Source organism: Silene latifolia, chromosome 9 (genome assembly GCF_048544455.1).
Source record: "Silene latifolia isolate original U9 population chromosome 9, ASM4854445v1, whole genome shotgun sequence".
NCBI lineage: Eukaryota > Viridiplantae > Streptophyta > Magnoliopsida > Caryophyllales > Caryophyllaceae > Silene > Silene latifolia.
Window position 1 is genome coordinate 100,183,148 of NC_133534.1, and position 19,250 is coordinate 100,202,397.

General features: G+C 35.6%; 1 protein-coding gene across 1 annotated transcript; it reads left to right on the forward strand.

Moving 5' to 3' along the window:
• The first annotated feature begins 10,451 nt into the window (after positions 1 to 10,451).
• Positions 10,452 to 11,132, forward strand: LOC141601401 (uncharacterized). The gene has a single exon (XM_074421678.1). The coding sequence runs from the start codon at positions 10,452 to 10,454 to the stop codon at positions 11,130 to 11,132; it is 681 nt and encodes a 226-aa protein (XP_074277779.1).
• The last annotated feature ends 8,118 nt before the right edge of the window (positions 11,133 to 19,250 follow it).

A 19,250-nucleotide genomic window follows, 5' to 3' on the forward strand; every position in this document is an offset into this window, starting at 1 on the left:
GTTTCTTTCTCACGGTCTGCCGTAACTGGAGGCTAAGTTGATTTTTTCTGGGTCATTTCATACTGTGCTTACATCTGCAGGATTCGAGTTGAGGAAAATATCCAACCCTTATCAGGTATAGTTATTTCTCAGGGCCACTCGAGGAGTTGTAACTGAAATGCATGGCCATGCTCGAATGATGATTCGTTTATCAGTTAAGTTACTCTCTAGTCGGGGAAACCACTTTTGATACAGATAACCTGTAAAATACGACCTTTGTTAATACAGATTTTACAAATTGTTTTACATTGAGTGGGAGAAATTTAAGGATATGAGAATCGGTTATCGCACATACACCTGTGAGGACAAGTGGGAGTTTGTTGGAGCTTCTGTCCTTCACATATTAGCGTGATAACATTTATAAATCTCTTACAGGTTCACAAGGGTATACTTCGTATTTTAATAAGTTGATTAACGATTACCTAATAACGGTTGGCTTGCTAGAATGTTTGACGTTATTATCATACAGATGGCGGTGATCAACTGGTCCCTAAAGGTCACACCTATAGGATGTGTTTGAGAGATGTGGTTATGGAAATGTAATCACATTGATGCCTTATATGACTAAACAGTTAGTCAATGTGTTGATGAGACAATTATTTAATGAAGATTAAATAATATTAGTTGAGACGAATTAACTGTCAATTCGTAAATTGAATATAATAAGTTATATTTAATTAAATGTATGTAATGTTAGCTTGGACGAATTAATATATTAATTCGTAATTAAATGTAATCGGTTATGTTTAATATCAACAAGATAAATGTGTCATAGTGGTAATAGTGAGGGTACTTAAACCAAGAGGTTGTGGGATCGATCCTCACTAGATGACAATTTATATATAACACATTTTATACATTTTTGGAATAACCTAAAATAAGGAAATTATACTCTCTTATTTTCGGATATGGGCCAGAAATTAAAAAAGAAAAATCTACCCTAATTGCTCAACCTACACGGTTTATAGGGAGATTAGGAGTAGCTTTTTCTAACCTAATTTTTGCAACTCATTCTCTTTCCTCTCATCAAAAAACACAAAAACCTACAAATTAATTAGTTAATTTTTGGATCGATTCTAGCATAATCAAAGGGCATTGCTCATATCGTCTTGGGTGCAACTGATAGGCGTATATCAACTTTGATATTGTTCTTAGGTCGTTTTTGCTAGGACTGAAGGTTATTTCTTAATCCTTTACAATTTTGTTTATGCAATTTATTTTATGACTAGTTTCATCATGTTATAATTCGTTATAGTCCTTAAAATTAAAGGGATGCATACAGATAAATCTCTCAACGATAATCAGGTATGAAGCCTATTAATATTGGTCTCCTAAAACAAAGCAGCTCAGTGTCAGAAGAATTAAAATATTACATTGAGTTTGAATATAGCAGCTAATACAAACCTTTTGACTTGGTTGAGAATGAATCCAAATCCGTTAATAAACTCAATGATGAACTTGGGCCATAACTACTATTGCTGTTAGATGTACTCAACTATCAAGTCTACCAGTGCCCATGGATGACATGTAACTTTTGTTCTTTTCAATCTGCAAAGGTCAATAAATGGGTAAAAAGCATTCATATGACAGTGATTTACATTCCAATCATTGACAGGCGAGGAAGAAGAATATGAAGGTTATATGAAAAAAAACAATACCTTGCTTTTATTAATTGCATTAGCTTTGCACTTCATCAAATCCTTAGTTTGTTGATCTAACTTGCTAAGACCAGCTTGTGCAATTTCTCTTCATGACTTTCCATCTCGCAATATTGCTTCATCTGGGCAACAATGACATTTTCCTTGTGCCCAAGAGAGATCACCTTATCAAAGGCAAAAATTAGTTCAAAACCTGCCCTTATCCCTTTTTCGTCTAAACAGTAAGCGTACTAAGGTAACTTTGTCATCTTAAGGATTAAAAAATAACAGGAACGCAATAATTGGTGGCTATGCGGAGAATCCATGGTGGGACTATACAACCCAAATTAGAAGAGCAGAAAACATTATAAAATCATTTCAATGAACCAGATGAATAAGCTAATGAGTAATGACTTCTTACTTGCGCTGGTTTTGTCTCACTTAGCTATGTGCTATATATATTGATACTTAGGTTCGTCAACGGGTGTTGTGCTGTTGAAATTACGTTCACTAAGACCTTACAAAAGCATGAACTGTATCTAAATATAATTCAAGATATTATCAGAGTTTGTAAAATCCAGAAAAAAAGGACCTGTGAGGCTGTCACACATAGCACTAATTCTTGAAAAAACATAATCAATAGAATTAGGGCTTGGGAAATTGGGGAAAAAATGAAAAGTCGAAACTGAATTGGGTTTTTAAAGTTGCCAGGAAAGAGGAAGTGGTGGCAGATAATGGTGGGATCCGACAGAGGACAACGGTACCGTGGTGGTTGCGAGCAAAAGTGGCGTCAGAAGGAGGGAGGAAGAGAAGACAAAAACGATTTAACTGCTTAATTATTAATTAGTATGGTTTAACTGGTGAAATGTGTAAGTCCTAACCTTGGATGCTTGACACTGTCTCTTAAGAATCCAAATTAAATAAATTATATAAAATTTCCACCTTAAGTATCAATTCATTAAAATTGTAGCACAATATCATTCAAAAACAATTTTTAGAATGATCCTCGTCATGTAAACTAAAAGGTCAAACGATGCCCGGTTTTCTTTGTGATCAAGGTGAAGGAAAAGTAGATCTATATACTCAACATATTCATATATGTTTTATTTTAATTTGTCATAAAATTAAATGGTGGATCTTATGCATGCAAACATCAATAGTTAAGAGAAGAAATCGGTTCCTTACATTGCATGTTTCGGATATTTGGGCACTAGTAAGGTCACCTACCTTACTAGTTCTTGAGCTCTCCAAATGGAAGAACAAGGATTCAAATATAGAATCCCTCCCAAAAGCATATACCCAAGGAATCTCTTAATAACTTATATATTTATGAACTAGTAAAATATAAGTTTAAATTAAAATATGACACAAAAATAATTTTGTTCTCTTGAAGAAATTTCGGTCAAGAGAGGAGATTATGCGTGTTTTATGTCTCTAGATTTCACAAGATGTAGAGAAAGATACATTTCTTACACTAGAAAATGTTATGTGTAAAATGATGAATGAATGAAATTGAAAAGAAAAACTCTTTTCTTTTCTCTTAAAGTGGCCGAAAAATTGGCCTTGAGTAGCATGCCCAATGCCTTTTATTTTTGCTCTTCTCAAAAGCTAGGTGTGCATGGCTACTACTTAGATATGATAATTGTGTTTTCCACTCAAGATAAAAACACAATATATATCTTACACTCCCTCCATAATTTCGGTACATTCAATATAAAATGGATGGTCCATTTTATTTTTGTCATTTGTCAATTTGTCACATGTAACATGTTAGATGACATGTCACAATGTAATGTATTTTTAACTTATTAAAAAACAACATACTCATAAAATATGTCATTTACAAAATCGACTAGTAATTCGTAATTACTTGTACCAAAAATGTTTCCAAATTATAAATTACAACATTCTGTATTTATAATAATTTATTCATTCCGTTTCAATTGTTTCTGTAAACAATGATTTCATCTAAGTAATAAAAGAATTCGATTACTTAGACCGTGTCTCATTTAATCATATTTACAATAAGATACGTAAATTATACTCACAAAATCATCCGTCAATTTTAAGCAATTTAATTAACTCGTATCGGTATACGATTAATTAAATAATCAATTAAGAGTATTTCCCTATAGGTATGACCTAAGGGGATCAACTGATCACCACCGTCGCACGACAGTAATGTCAAACTCTAGTCAGCCAATCATTACCGATATGTGTGGACCAGGTTGATCGTAAAATATTACATCCCACATGTATTCTTAAAATGAGATTTAATAATGATATTTAAATCATGTGATCGCACTATTGTTGAGGACACATTTCCCAACAATCTCCCACTTGTCCTCGACAAGTGTGCGTCACCAATTCTCTTGTCCTATTACTATCTCCCACTCAATGCAAGGTGTCTTTCGGGTCGTACTTGCAAGTGATCATATCGAGAGTGGTTTCCTCGATCCGGAGAATAAGCGATTGACCGGATTTATCTATCATAGATACCTTCCGAGCGTGGCCACGCATTTCAAGTTCATTACTCCTCGAGTGGCCCTGAGATATTGTTTTAACCCCGACAAGGGGGTGGACAATTCCTATCGCACTTATTCCCTTCGATCGCCACAGACCATCATAACCAAAAATATGCCCATTTGACCCCATTTACGATGGTCGTAGTAACACAAATCAAAGTTAATCAAATCGTGCAATCTTAGGCGAATAGTCTTTAGTCAAAAGAATCGACTCATTTGAATACTATAGTAGCTCTCGCCACGACCAGGCTATATAAATTTGCCAGAACTCTATAAGCGGTCATAAGGCCCGACAAAGTGTTCCTAACGATCGCCTATGTGATCGACTAGTCATCTCACATGACTCTATGGCACTTGAACTTGCCATCAATCGCATCACACTCTAGTCACTTCGAGACGTCACCTCATACAAGTGACTATGGGCGAATACTATGTTAATCTGGGTTCACTTTAACGGGGTTCAACGTTGTCTCTACAACCCGTTTGGATGTAATAAAGTATAATAGAAGAGTTTTAAAGTAAAACTCGAACGACAAATGCGATTATCACATATGAATAGTCAATACCTGATTACTATTTCATGTTCTATAATCTAATTTGATCTTGCATGTAGTTGTTCATTTCAATTCAATTGAAATGATATGATTCATCATGTTTAGCCTATGAGAAGGCTTTGGTTAGTAGGTTTTATCAACTTCTTGTACCTTACTCAACCTTACTACATACTCGTTTTCCTTTGTAATGTATACATTTGCATTACAAAACTTTTTGAGTACGTGTCGAGATCCAATCAAGACATAGGCCCTCTAGCCTAAGAATAGCTCCCACTGTTTTCACAGTGTGCGGGACTCATTCTCTTGCACATCTCATGATTGCAAGTGTACTCAATTTCCGTTATAAATATCTCTCATTGTTCTTTATTGCCTAGAACGATTCTAGAAAATCTACTTCTTTATTAACATAGCCACAATGGTATCTTAACCATCCTAATGTGTTTTGATTATGGTTTTGTCATAAACCATGCGCAATATCAATTGTCAATTGTCACTTGTGTAACACCCTTACACAAAATTGCATCAAAAACACTTTGCTTTACTTCCTTAATGCTTCTACAAGCACTTAAGGGTAATCTTTATGGCTTACTTGGTAAAGATTACTTAAATTCGATTTTAAAACAATTCATCATACTCGAAGCATATGAAGTGTTATACATCATTACTTATTTAATTGATCCGGCAGCGGAAGCAAATAGAATCAATCAAATATGTTCAATTTAATTGAACTAGTCATGAATCTTATCAACATAAGACTTCTTATTGACGCTAATATCATGTGGATTTATCTTCATAAAACCGGATATTTAAGATGTATTATAATACTCCAAAAGTCTTAAATCATTCGTAATGATCAATATGTCATCCACATATAAGACTAATAAAAATTTCCGTAACTCCCACTAAACTCCATGTATAAACACAACTTCTCGACTTATCGAGAAAAGTTTTATAACATGATCAAAACATTGATTCTAACTCATTGATGTCCTACTTAAGACCATCTCTTAAGTTGCACATTATCTTAGGATTGCAAGAATCTATAAAACTCATGACATGTATTGAATACATTCCTTCTTTTGAAGAAGTGGGTTTTAGATTCACATGCTGTATGCGTATCCTCATAATGAAACACAATCCCTAAGAAGATCCAAATAGACTTAAGCATTTCAGTTAGTGCAAAACCCTTTGCAACCAATCTTGCTATGAAATCTCTCTTTATTAGTGCAAAACCCTTTGTCACTAATCAAGCCCTTTTGTTTCGGATTTTCATGGCTCTAAGCCTTGTATTGAGTTGTGACTTAAACACTCTTATGTAAGTCATATGTTAATTACTTTCTAGAAGTAATCAACTTGAATCAAACAATTTCTTTTGTAAGTTATAAGCTCTTTACTTTCTTAAAAGTAGCATGAATTCATCATTTTTAACAAGTGACGAATTTAACCTCCTAGGTTTTAAAGAAACAATGTCTTTCACAAAACGTCTCATGTAGCCAAGAAAGACCAGTTTCTTGCGACATAACATTCTTTGTGGCAAAAAAACCTAGATCTAAACCTTCTCATATTAAGAAAGTAAAGAGCTTATAATACAAGAAAAAATGATAAAGGTAGAGAGAGAAAGCTCTAGCTTCTCTCTTCGTTAATTAGGGGTTTTTCTCTGCGTTATGGCAAAAAAACCTAGATCTAAACCTTCTCATATTAGGAAATCAATTAAATCTAAAGAAAATTAAGGCTATCTTTTAATAATCTGCAAAATCTTGATCTAGACGACACGAATATGCCGACGAATCGTCCTTCTGGTAGGGATATTCCTCAATCTGCTGATGCTAAGACTACAAAATCTGTTGGTGAGATTGTGGGTATTGCCCCGTTGGATATGGATGCAATTGGGGAACACGATATCATACCTGAGACTGAAGCTGATGAGGAACTTTTGATAATTCCTGAGGTTGAAGATGAAGCTTCATCAATTCCTGATAATGAAGTAGCTGGTCATGAGGATGGATGGACTCAAGTCAAAGGCAGAAAACACACCAAAACTCCTGTAAGTGATGCTAGTCCTTCCTCCCCTCCTCTCCTTCATTTATCCATGGAGGATGTCCAACCAGAAATTGATTACTGGTCCACAGCTGTAATTTGTTATGTTCTGGGAGGCAATCCCCCATGGGAATTACTATCTGGGTTCGTTAATCGCCTATGGGGGAAATATAAATATGATAAGATATCGTTCCTTCCGAATGGTGCTTTCCTTGTTCACTTCCCTACTCTGGAATGTCGAGATCTTGTACTTAAACAAGGGTTCCCTATGTTCGATAACAAACCATTAGTAGTGAAACCATGGACTGAAACAACGTCCCTTGCTAAGGAGAAAGTAAAAGTTGTTCCTATATGGATTAGGTTGTGTGGTTTGGGATTGAAATTCTGGGGAGAAAAAACTCTGGCTAAGCTGGGATCTCAATTTGGTAACTTTATACGTGCTGATGGTGCTACTATGGACAAAACTAGATTGGGATATGCAAGGCTAATGGTAGAGGTTGAAGTGGGTCAAGCATTGCCTGACAAATTATTTTTTAAGGATGAGAAAGGAATGGATGTCTGTGTGTTGGTTGAATATGAATGGCGGCCTGATGTATGCTCTGACTGTAAGGGAATAGGCCATACTACTGAACAATGCAGGAAGAAAGCTGCAGCACCTCCAGCTGCACCTGCTCCTGTTAAACCTAAATAGGTTCAGGTATGGAGACCTATTGTGAGGCCTGCACCTCCTCAGACTGCTGTTCCACCTAGAATGTCCCCTTCTTCACCTAAGTTTGGGGGTCCAACCTATCACAATTCTAGAGTTCTTATTCCTGTGAGTCCCATTATTCAACTTACTCGACAGGATCATATCACTCCTCCGTCACCTATGAAATCCTATGTTGAAGTTGTCAGTGATTGTGAGAGTGATAAATCTGACAAGAATGGGGGAACTGGTAATCAAATTTTAATCAATAATGGATAACATTGGCTGTTGGAATGTTAGAGGCATGAACCACCCTAATAAGCAAGCTGAAATAAAGTGGTTTCTGCATTTGAATAAAATAGGACTTTATGGTTTGGTTGAAACAAAGGTGAAGACTCAGGATTTTACTACTATCCTTAATAATCTGGGTCAACACTGCATTGTTATCAATAACAATTTACATCATCCTGGAGGTCGTGTATGGGTAATTTGGGATCCACAGGTTTTTCTTTTGACTACTCGAGACTGTACTGCTCATCAAATCACAGTTGATGTGGTTGAAAATATTTCTGGAGATAATTTTTGTTTCACAGTTGTCTATGGGTTCAATGATGAGTCTGATAGGAAACATTTATGGAGAGAGTTGCAACAAATCAGTACTCAGATTACTCAGCCTTGGTGTGTATGTGGGGACTTCAACTCTATTCTTAATTTTATTGAGAGACTTGGTAGGCCTGTCATGTGGAATGAACTGGTAGACTTCATACAATGTGTTGAATCCTGTGACATCACTGACATTCAAGCCCAGGGATCATTCTTTACATGGAATAACAAACAAGATCATGCTACTAGGGTCTATTCTCGTATTGATAGATATCTTGTATCCAATGACTGGCTGCTCAAATATCCTGATAGCTATGCCTATTTTATGAATGAAGGGCTGTTTGATCACACCCCTATAATCTGCTATAGGAAGGAGAGTTGCCAAACTAAAAAAGTTTCTTTCAGATATTTCAACATGTGGGGCATGGATCCTGATTTCAAAGAGTTGGTCCAAATGGAGTGGCACAAACCTGTCCATGGCATTAGTATGTTTCAGATTGTCACTAAGTTAAGAAATCTGAAGAAACCTCTGAAGTTATTGAACAAAAATCGATTTTCTGATATTGAAAAGGCTACTGCTCTGGCAAGGCAGCAGCTGGATGATATCCAAACTGAACTCCAGAGGCAACCAGGGGACATGACTCTTAGATAAAATGAGAGGGATGCTGCTAAGGTTTTTTCTAACCTTCAAAAAGCTCAATTCAATTTCCTGCAACAAAAAGCTAAAACTGAATGGCTCAAAGAGGGGGATGAAAATACTGCTTTCTATCATAGGAAGATTAAGGCTAGGCATGTTCATAACAAGGTCTTCCAAATTAAGGATATGCAGGGGCAGTTTCATTCTGATCCTGAAGCTATTGAAAATTCTTTCTTGGCATATTATCAGGACTTACTGGGGACTAGCAAGCCTGTGACTAAAATTCATGTGCCTACTGTAAGCTCAGGTAAAAGTATTTCCCTTGATCATGCTGCCATTCTCCTCAAACCTGTGTCTTTTGAAGAGGTCAAAGAATGTATCTTCTCCATTCCTTCTACTAAATCTCCTTGGCCTGACGGCTATACTAGCCAATTCTTCAAGGACTCTTGGGATATTGTGGGGGGGGGGGGGGGGATATCTTTAATGCTGTGAAGACTTTTTTTAACACTGGGAAATTGCTGAAACAAATTAATACTACCTCTATCACTCTTATTCCTAAAAATGCAAACCCTGTGAGTGTCATGAAATTTAGGCCCATAGCATGTTGTAACACTATCTACAAATGCATTTCTAAGATCTTGTGCACAAGAATGGGTCAAGTGTTGCCTGATATTATTAGTAGTAATCAGGGAGGGTTCATCAAAGGGAGAAATATTGTGGAAAATATTTTAATCTGCCAGGACATTGTTAGATTGTATAATAGGAAAGCTGCTTCTCCTCGTTGTCTTGTTAAAATTGATCTAAGAAAAGCATATGACACTGTTGAGTGGGAATTCCTCTCTCAAATGCTCTCTGCTTTGAAATTTCCTCAGAAGTTCATTGACTTAATGATGGTTTGTGTTACTTCCCCTTCCTACTCCTTATCCTTAAATGGGAATACTTTTGGCTTTTTCAAAGGGTGTAGAGGCCTTAGACAAGGAGATCCACTGTCTCCCCTCCTTTTTACAATCTGTATGGAATATCTTTCTAGAATCTTGAAGGTTGTAGGTCATCCACAGGATTTCAGGTTCCACCCTATGTGTGGTTCATTGCAGCTTAACCACCTACTTTTTGCTGATGACTTACTCTTATTCTCCAAAGGGGATGAAGTTTCTATTATGTGGTTGCTTAGGGCATTCTCTACCTTCTGTATTGCCTCTGGCTTATCCCTTAATAAGGAAAAGTCTGATATTTACTTCAATGGAATGCCCCAAGCTTCTATCAATACCATTCTGCAAGTGTCTGGGTTCCAGAGAGGATCCTTGCCCTTTAGATATTTGGGTGTCCCCATCTCATCCAAGAAACTTACAAAAAATGAAGGCATGAAGCTCATTGATAAGATCAGTGCAAGGATAAGATCTTGGGGGGCTAGACACCTTACTTACTCTGGGAGACTTGTTCTGGTTAATGCTGTTCTTTCAAGTCTACACTCTTATTGGTCCTCAGTTTTTCTTATTCCTAATGGCATCCTGAAGAAAATTGACAATATCTGCAGGAACTATCTTTGGGGGGGCAAAGATACATATATGAAATCACCTAACATTAAATGGGATACTTGTTGCACACCCAAAGATGAAGGAGGGCTTGGTATAAAGGCCTCTAAGCTGTGGAACAAAAGCCTATTGGGAAAATATGTGTGGTGGATTGCAGCCAAAAAGGATCATTTGTAGGGTGAAATGGGTGAACCATGTGTATATGAAAGGAAGAGATTGGACCAGCTATGAACCACCTAGTGACTGTAGTTGGTCTTGGAAAAATATTGCTTCTCTTTTTAAGACTTTTGCACCTGCTTATATTTCTGGTCAATGGCTTGGGGAGGACAAGAATTATGAAGTTAGCAGTGGTTATAACTGGCTGCGTGATATTAAACCCAAAGTGGAATGGAGGTATGTCTGTTGGAACCGACTGAACATACCCAAAACTTCATTCATTTATTGGGCAGCTGTTCAAGGAAGGCTTATGACCAAAGATCGTCTGGTTAGAATGGGGGTTGGAGTGGATCCTGCTTGTTTTCTGTGTGCTAATGGAGATGAAAACCATCATCACTTGTTTTATGCTTGCTGCAATAGTGTTCAATGCTTTACTCTGATTCAGCAGGCTCTTCATATTCAGTTGCAGCCTGCAGACTTGCGCGTATGGTTTAACAGGAGTCATGGAGGGACTAAGCTTCAGAAAAGAATGGTGTGTGCTATCTATATTGCTGTGATATATGGAATTTGGAAAGCTAGGAACAGAGCTAGAGTTTCTGATGTTGTTAATCGTCCTGCTTTCCTGGTCAAGCAGATTTTGAAGGATGCAATGAGTCGCTTCTGGGCAAGGAATAGAGGAAAGTTAGCAAAAAAGGAAGAAGATTGGTTAGCAAGCATTAGTAGCTGATGTAATCTGGGTACTGTTGCTTTGTTTTTTTGATAGACTAGTGAAACTGAATTATACTCTGATGATGTAAATTGTTACGATTTTTTGATATATATACTTATCCTTTACCAAAAAAAACATTCTTTGTGGCTCTTGAATAATTTCTCCCACTCTGTCTTCTAGAAATAAACTTGTATTTTAGAAAGACAACTTCACGAGCCGCAAACCCGTCGTACTCGTGATAATTGAAATGGAAAAATGAGCATTTGTTTTTTGTGAAAACTTACAAACATGGTACCCTACCATTTCATATCTCATATGAATCGTTTTATATTTAGTGGAAAAATAATCTAGACAAAATGATAAAATCCCCAAAAGGATCAAGTAACTCAAAGTAACTTGATCGAAGTCCAAACCATATCGAATAGCGTTTGATTTCTTATCCAACCACACATTATCCCATAATGCGTGCTGAGAGAGATTAACTTGTGATACTATATCACATTTCTTTTGGCTTATATCAAAGTCTTCACTTTCATAATCCCATCACGACTAAATCGTGATTCCTTGAACTCTTTGAAATTCTTCAAAGATTTCTCTATTTACCTTATTAAGTGAACATATTAGCGTCAACTTAAATCGTTCGTAAAAGAAAATGATCAACCTATTATGGATCAATGATTTATAACCTCGATCTCCTTTTCAACCAAAAGGCACGAGACATCTTGCTTTGAATACAAGATACGCATATACCATTAACAATCTAATGGTTTCAAGAGTACTCGATAACTCTTTGCGTTCATCATTCCAAAATTTAAGGTTTAATCTTGGGTTACCAATTTGAATCTTACATCATCTACATGATATATCATTCTAGTTGGGTTTAGAATATATTCACCTTGATAATGGGCTAGCCATACATCAAATCGTGGTGTATAGGGTCACAAAAGTGAAAACCTCTTTTGTATCTTAACAAGTTTATATTCTTATTTAGAGTTTATGCACTTAATAGTCATAATTAAGTACAACTTTAAATCCAAAAACTAGATTGAGTACACAATTACTCTATCTCTCGACATTATTGTTGCTAGTCGTCATATCTAATCATCCTATGTATCAAGTACAATGATGAAAACCTCCATTGGTTTCTAATATTGACGAAGTAGTACTAGCAAAATTTTATGTTTAATTAAATAAACATTTAAAGAAGAAGGTTCAATTAGATGTCCCACAACTAACTTGTTGATTTTTCAATAATTTGGGGTAGTTTCCTTTCTCGTGTCCAACATTTAAGACAATGGAAACTTATCGGTCGGGATTGATAGGTTTAGTATCGTCATTCTCAACAACTTTACCTTTAACATTACCTTGTATCAATTCCATTATAATCTTTACTTCTTGAACCTCGTCCTCATCTTAACGGTTTAAGAGAATGCTCCCACTTATTTCAATGAGTCTTTGCTTTGAGAAGCAAAATTGAATTCATGAAGATTACTCTTCATTTGTTCGTTTTAGTCTTAAAACTTTCATTGAAGTGGTTGCGTTATTTTGGTCAATTACGAATTCTGACAAATCTAATTACCAAAATAATTTATCGCTTCAAGGTACTTAATTCAATTAAGTATATGAATAACAATCCATTGTAAGTAGATGTGTTAGTCAAGAATCAAAAACCTGTTTGATAATGAATAACTTTAATCTATACTCTTTACAAGAGATCCTTAGCAATGGTTCTTTTGAGGTTTTAGAAGCAAATTCATATTTGTCTTTAGTTACGATTTTTAATGGAGATTTGAAAAAACGAAATGATCTCGTATATGAATTGTGGTAAAGAAATAGAACAATATGATAACGGAATAGTGGAAAACTTAACATTTATCGTTTTAATAATACTTGTAAATAATTTAACAAGTAAAGCATTTATATAGTGACCTCTACCCAACTATTATAAATGATTCCAAGATCCAAATTCATATTAACTTGGGCACGGTAGGGCCGATTCATCCCTTATCAATATAACTCGGTGGATTAACTCTTTAATCGATTCTACTTTTAGAACTCTTGGTCGATAAAATTACATTAACATTTATCTTTAACCCGGAACACATGCGACTACGGTCACGAATACTTCCGTTGAGCTCAATCCAAATTTCGAATAAATGTGTCCATGAATCCAAATCCACATCAACTTGGGCACGGTAGGGCCGATTCATATCTTATCAACATGAATTCGGTGGATAGACATTTATCACCCACTTCCCCTACGTAACAAGGTTTGTACCCCGGTAGGGCCGAGTGCACTCCCTCGCGAAATAGGTTTTCATGGTTTCTACTATTTGGTAAGGCTATGTCTCAATTGATTATTTTTAGCGAGAGGTCATGTCAATTTATTATCTATCACGTTTTAAGTGAACTAAAGCGGTGAACTACGATAATTATAATTGACACGGTCGAAATACGCGATTTAAATGATAATGCATGTTTTAGTTATGGCGATTTAGCGATGCATGCGACATATAAATAAAATGCAAAGCATAAATTAAATCCTAGTATGGCCTTCCTAAAATAGAAAAACTATTTAACTATTACATATTCGGAAACCAATTCCATTGGTCCCTTGAACTTCGGTTGTGGCACGCATCTCGAGGTAACACCGTCTTTATGTATCGCCATCTTGAAGAAATCCGTCTTTGGGAACTCCGAAATGAATAAAATTACATAATTTCCTATTATACATTTGTAACTATAATAAAATAAATCTATTAAATTACAAGACGGTGATACGAGATCACAATAAAATTACAACCGAATCGATATTCCCATACATTTCGGGCAATACCAATTAAAAACTAAGGCCATACTAAGTAAAAATTACATAAAATAAAATTACATAAAATAAAATTATGACAATCATAAATAAAATGCAGCATTAAAATATGTATGAACATGCCCAATTTTATGCTAAATCGCCTTTAATTAGCCGATATCTTATATTACTCGGTTTTTACGGATTTGCGTGATTCAACATTTTATAATCACAAAAATTGCATAAATTCATATTTATGCACAAGTTAATTACCCTAACTTCTTAGGACTCAAAATTAGTCTTCACTAACTATTTGACCATAATTAACTCATATTTCTTAATATTGTTCATAAAAGGACTCAAAATTACAATAAAATGCTATAAATTTCAAATAAATCACAAAAATTTCAAATAAATTTGAAATTTGAAATTTAAACTCATGAAAATTCTGGAAAATTACCATGACACTCATAATGTTCAAAAACTTAGGTTAAAAATTTCGAAAGTTATCGGGAAAAACAATGTTGCGGTTTATCGGATTTATCAATAAAAATCATAAAAACATGAGAAAAATTATATTCATCAACTTTTCAATTTTACATCTGAAAAAGATAATAAAATGCAACATGTGACGTTTTTCCTTAGTCATGAAGTATGTTTTAGCAATTATTCACTAATTAAGTCACTATTTATGCTATTTTTCATCAAAAATCCATAAATCATGCATGAAGACTTCATTATAGCCTATTATTTTACAAACATCTTGTAAAATTGCATATGACAACATACTAAATTTCTATGACCAGATTCGAAATATTTCTCATATTAACCTATTTTTCATCTAAATCCGATTTTTATCATGAAAAATCCATTTTTCGAGCATAAGAACTTATAAAATTATGAAAATTTCCAGATAATCTAAAAATAATATATGTGAAAACATATCCAAAAACCACTGGAAAATTCGAAATTTAGCTAATTTTCGTCCAAAATGACATTTTTATCATAAAAATCACATTTTAATGCCAATATTATATAAAATGAACAATAAAATCCATAAATTAACCAAAATATCCTAAATACATTTTAGGATCAGAAACTTTAACATGCAAAAATTAATTTTGTGATATATCATAATAACACAAATTATACAAGTTTTATATGTTAATCTTTATAACTCGGAAAAACTTTTAACCGATTTGCATGCAAACAACCATGGCTCTTGATACCGATTGAAGGAAAAGTAGATCAATATACTCAACATATTCATATATGTTTTATTTTAATTTGTCATAAAATTAAATGGTGGATCTTATGCATGCAAACATCAATAGTTAAGAGAAGAAATCGGTTCCTTACATTACATGTTTCGGATATTTGGGCACTAGTAAGGTCACCTACCTTACTAGTTCTTGAGCTCTCCAAATGGAAGAACAAGGATTCAAATATAGAATCCCTCCCAAAAGCATATACCCAAGGAATCTCTTAATAACTTATATATTTATGAACTAGTAAAATATAAGTTTAAATTAAAATATGACACAAAAAAAATTTTGTTCTCTTGAAGAAATTTCGGTCAAGAGAGGAGATTATGTGTGTTTTATTTCTCTAGATTTCACAAGATGTAGAGAAAGATACATTTCTTACACTAGAAAATGTTATGTGTAAAATGATGAATGAATGAAATTGAAAAGAAAAACTCTTTTCTTTTCTCTTAAAGTGGCCGAAAAATTGGCCTTGGGTAGCATGCCCAATGCCTTTTATTTTTGCTCTTCTCAAAAGCTAGGTGTGCATGGCTACTACTGAGATATGATAATTGTGTTTTCCACTCAAGATAAAAACACAATATATATCTTACACTCCCTCCATAATTTCGGTACATTCAATATAAAATGGATGGTCCATTTTATTTTTGTCATTTGTCAATTTGTCACATGTAACATGTTACATGACATGTCACAATGTAATGTATTTTTAACTTATTAAAAAACAACATACTCATAAAATATGTCATTTACAAAATCGACTAGTAATTCTTAATTACTCGTACCAAAAATGTTTCCAAATTATAAATTACAACATTCTGTATTTATAATAATTTATTCATTTCGTTTCAATTGTTTCTGTAAACAATGATTTCATCTAAGTAATAAAACAATTCGATTACTTAGACCGTGTCTCATTTAATCATATTTACAATAAGATACGTAAATTATACTCACGAAATCATCCGTCAATTTTAAGCAATATAATTAACTCGTATCGTTATACGATTAATTAAATAATCAATTAAGAGTATTTCCCTATAGATATGACCTAAGGGGATGAACTGATCACCACCGTCGCACGACAGTAATGTCAAACTCTAGTCAGCCAATCATTACCGATATGTGTGGACCAGTTGACTGTAAAATATTACATCCCACATGTATTCTTAAAATGAGATTTAATAATGGTATTTAAATGATGTGATCGCATTATTGTTGAGGACACATTTCCCAACACAAGGAACTATGGTCACAACAAAGGTTCCAGAATATAGTTGATCATACTATCGATCTCGGTCTCAATAACTTAAGTTTTTTAGCTCTAACAATCTAAGCTTGCTAAATGCATCGATATGCGGTAAAGTCTAGTAGCAATGATCTTTACTAGATAATCATGCTGCAATGTCGTCGCCTTGATACAAATAAATTAATACTACTTTAATGAGAAAATCAAACAGCAGCAATTATTAAGCACAAATAAAAACTAAACGATGTACCTAATCAATGTGTTGACTTTGTTTGCTTGGATGTCATATATCTTCTTGAGAACAATCTTGATCTTCTTCTTATCACACGAAGGCCAACACTCAACAATGAAAACCAATGTGGTGTTGTCCTCAATCTTCTTCATTGCAGACTCGGTAGTTAATGGATACTTAAACTTTCTGTTACTCCAGTATTTGGTCTCTGGTGTAATACTACATATTTATGAGTCTCTGGGTACTGTATCGAGAAGGCCTTACTCTGTAGAGTAAGGGCGAGTTGTAGATTAAAATAGTTTCTGACCTGTTGGGTACTCGATCGAGTAACGTGGATACTCGATCGAGTAAGGGGGCACTCGATCGAGTACCTTAACTACTCGATCGAGTAGCCGGTTTACGGGGGATGATTTCTCGGGTTTTGTTAATAATGCGATTAGAGTATATAATACTTCTGTCATTGTTCTTAAAACACTTTTTAAAACCTAATCACTGTGAGAAGAGAAATCAAACTACGTCATTCGCTTTAATCGCATTGTTGGCAAATCCCGGAGCTTGGAAGGTCGGATTCTACCTTTATTTATACCGTTGTGATCCTTGCGTCAAGGGTAAGACCTATATACCGTTTTTATAATGTTTCTTTAAAGTTGGTTAAACCCTAATTTCGGGATTTGGGGGTTTTGTGGTGTGTATGATTGGTAGTGATTATGTTCTTGTATATTAGGAGGAGGATCCGTAGAGGAAGCGTTTTGATATGTTACGAGCTTGTGTGATGGACTTTGGTGGTAGCTGGGAACAGAGGTTGGATTTGATAGAGTTTTCTTACAACAACATCTATCACACTAGTATTGGCATGGCACTGTTTGAGGCTTTATATGGGAGGAGATGTAGGAGTCCGATTTGTTGGGACGACAGTGCTGAGGCAAGGGTTCTAGGACCAGAGATGGTACATGAGATGGTTGAACAGATAAAGATAATCAGGGAACGAATGAGAGCAGCTCAGGATAGGCAAAAGAGTTGTGCAGATCTACATCGCCGGGATATAGAGTTTCAGGTTGGGGATAAGGTTCTTCTGAAAGTGTCTCCTATGCGTGGGGTTATGAGATTTGGGAAGAAAGGCAAGCTGAGTCAGAAGTTCATCGGTCCTTATGAGATCTTAGAGCGAGTTGGGGAAGTTGCATATCGTCTGGCTTTACCGGCTGCGTTAAAGAGAGTGCATAATGTGTTTCATGTATCGCAGCTGCGGAAGTATTTGAGTGACCCGTCACATGTGTTAGAGGCAGAGAGCTTAGAGCTAGATGAGTCCTTATCATATCTTGAGGTACCTAAGCAGATTCTTGACCGGAAGGTTAGGAAGACTAGGAGTGGTGAGACAGTTTTGCTTAAGATCCTTTGGTCTAACCACGAGACTGAGGAAGCTACATGGGAGGCAGAGGATGCCATGAGAGAGCGTTACCCTTTCCTTTTTGATCGGGTATGTATGGTTACGGGGACGTAACCTTGTTTCTTTTATGGGGGTAGGAGATGATCGTAAAGAGTTTTTAAGAGTTTTTATACCCCTTTTTATGTTGTGTCGGTATGGTTGTTGTCGTTGAGTCGGGTTGAGTTGGGTTAGTAACATGTTTTATGTTGAGTTTTGTTTTGGTTGTTGAGTCGGGAGTGCGTAGTGTGTGTCTTTCTTTTGTTGTGGTTTGAACTTCGGGGATGAAGTTCTTTTTAAGGAGGGAAGACTGTAATACTACGTATTTATGAGTCTCTGGGTACTCTATCGAGTAGGCCTTACTCTGTCGAGTAAGGGCGAGTTGCAGATTAAAATAGTTTCTGACCTGTTGGGTACTCGATCGAGTAACGTGGATACTCGATCGAGTAAGGGGGCACTCGATCGAGTACCTTAGCTACTCGATCGAGTAGCCGGTTTACGAGGGATGATTTCTCGGGTTTTGTTAATAATGCGATTAGAGTATATATAATACTTCCGTCATTGTTCTTAAAACACTTTTTAAAACCTAATCACTGTGAGAAGAGAAATCAAACTACGCCATTCGCTTTAATCGCATTGTTGGCAAATCCCGGAGCTTGGAAGGTCGGATTCTACCATTCTTTATACCGTTGTGATCCTTGCGTCGAGGGTAAGACCTATATACCGTTTTTATAATGTTTCTTTAAAGTTGGTTAAACCCTAATTTCGGGATTTGGGGGTTTTGTTGTTTGTATGATTGGTAGTGATTATGTTCTTGTATATTAGGAGGAGGATCCGTAGAGGAAGCGTTTTGATATGTTACGAGCTTGTGTGATGGACTTTGGTGGTAGCTGGGAACAGAGGTTGGATTTGATAGAGTTTTCTTACAACAACAGCTATCACACTAGTATTGGCATGGCACCGTTTGAGGCTTTATATGGGAGGAGATGTAGGAGTCCGATTTGTTGGGACGACAGTGCTGAGGCAGTGGTTCTAGGACTAGAGATGGTACATGAGATGGTTGAACAGATAAAGATGATCAGGGAACGGATGAGAGCAGCTCAGGATAGGCAAAAGAGTTATACAGATCTACATCGCCGGGATATAGAGTTTCAGGTTGGGGATAAG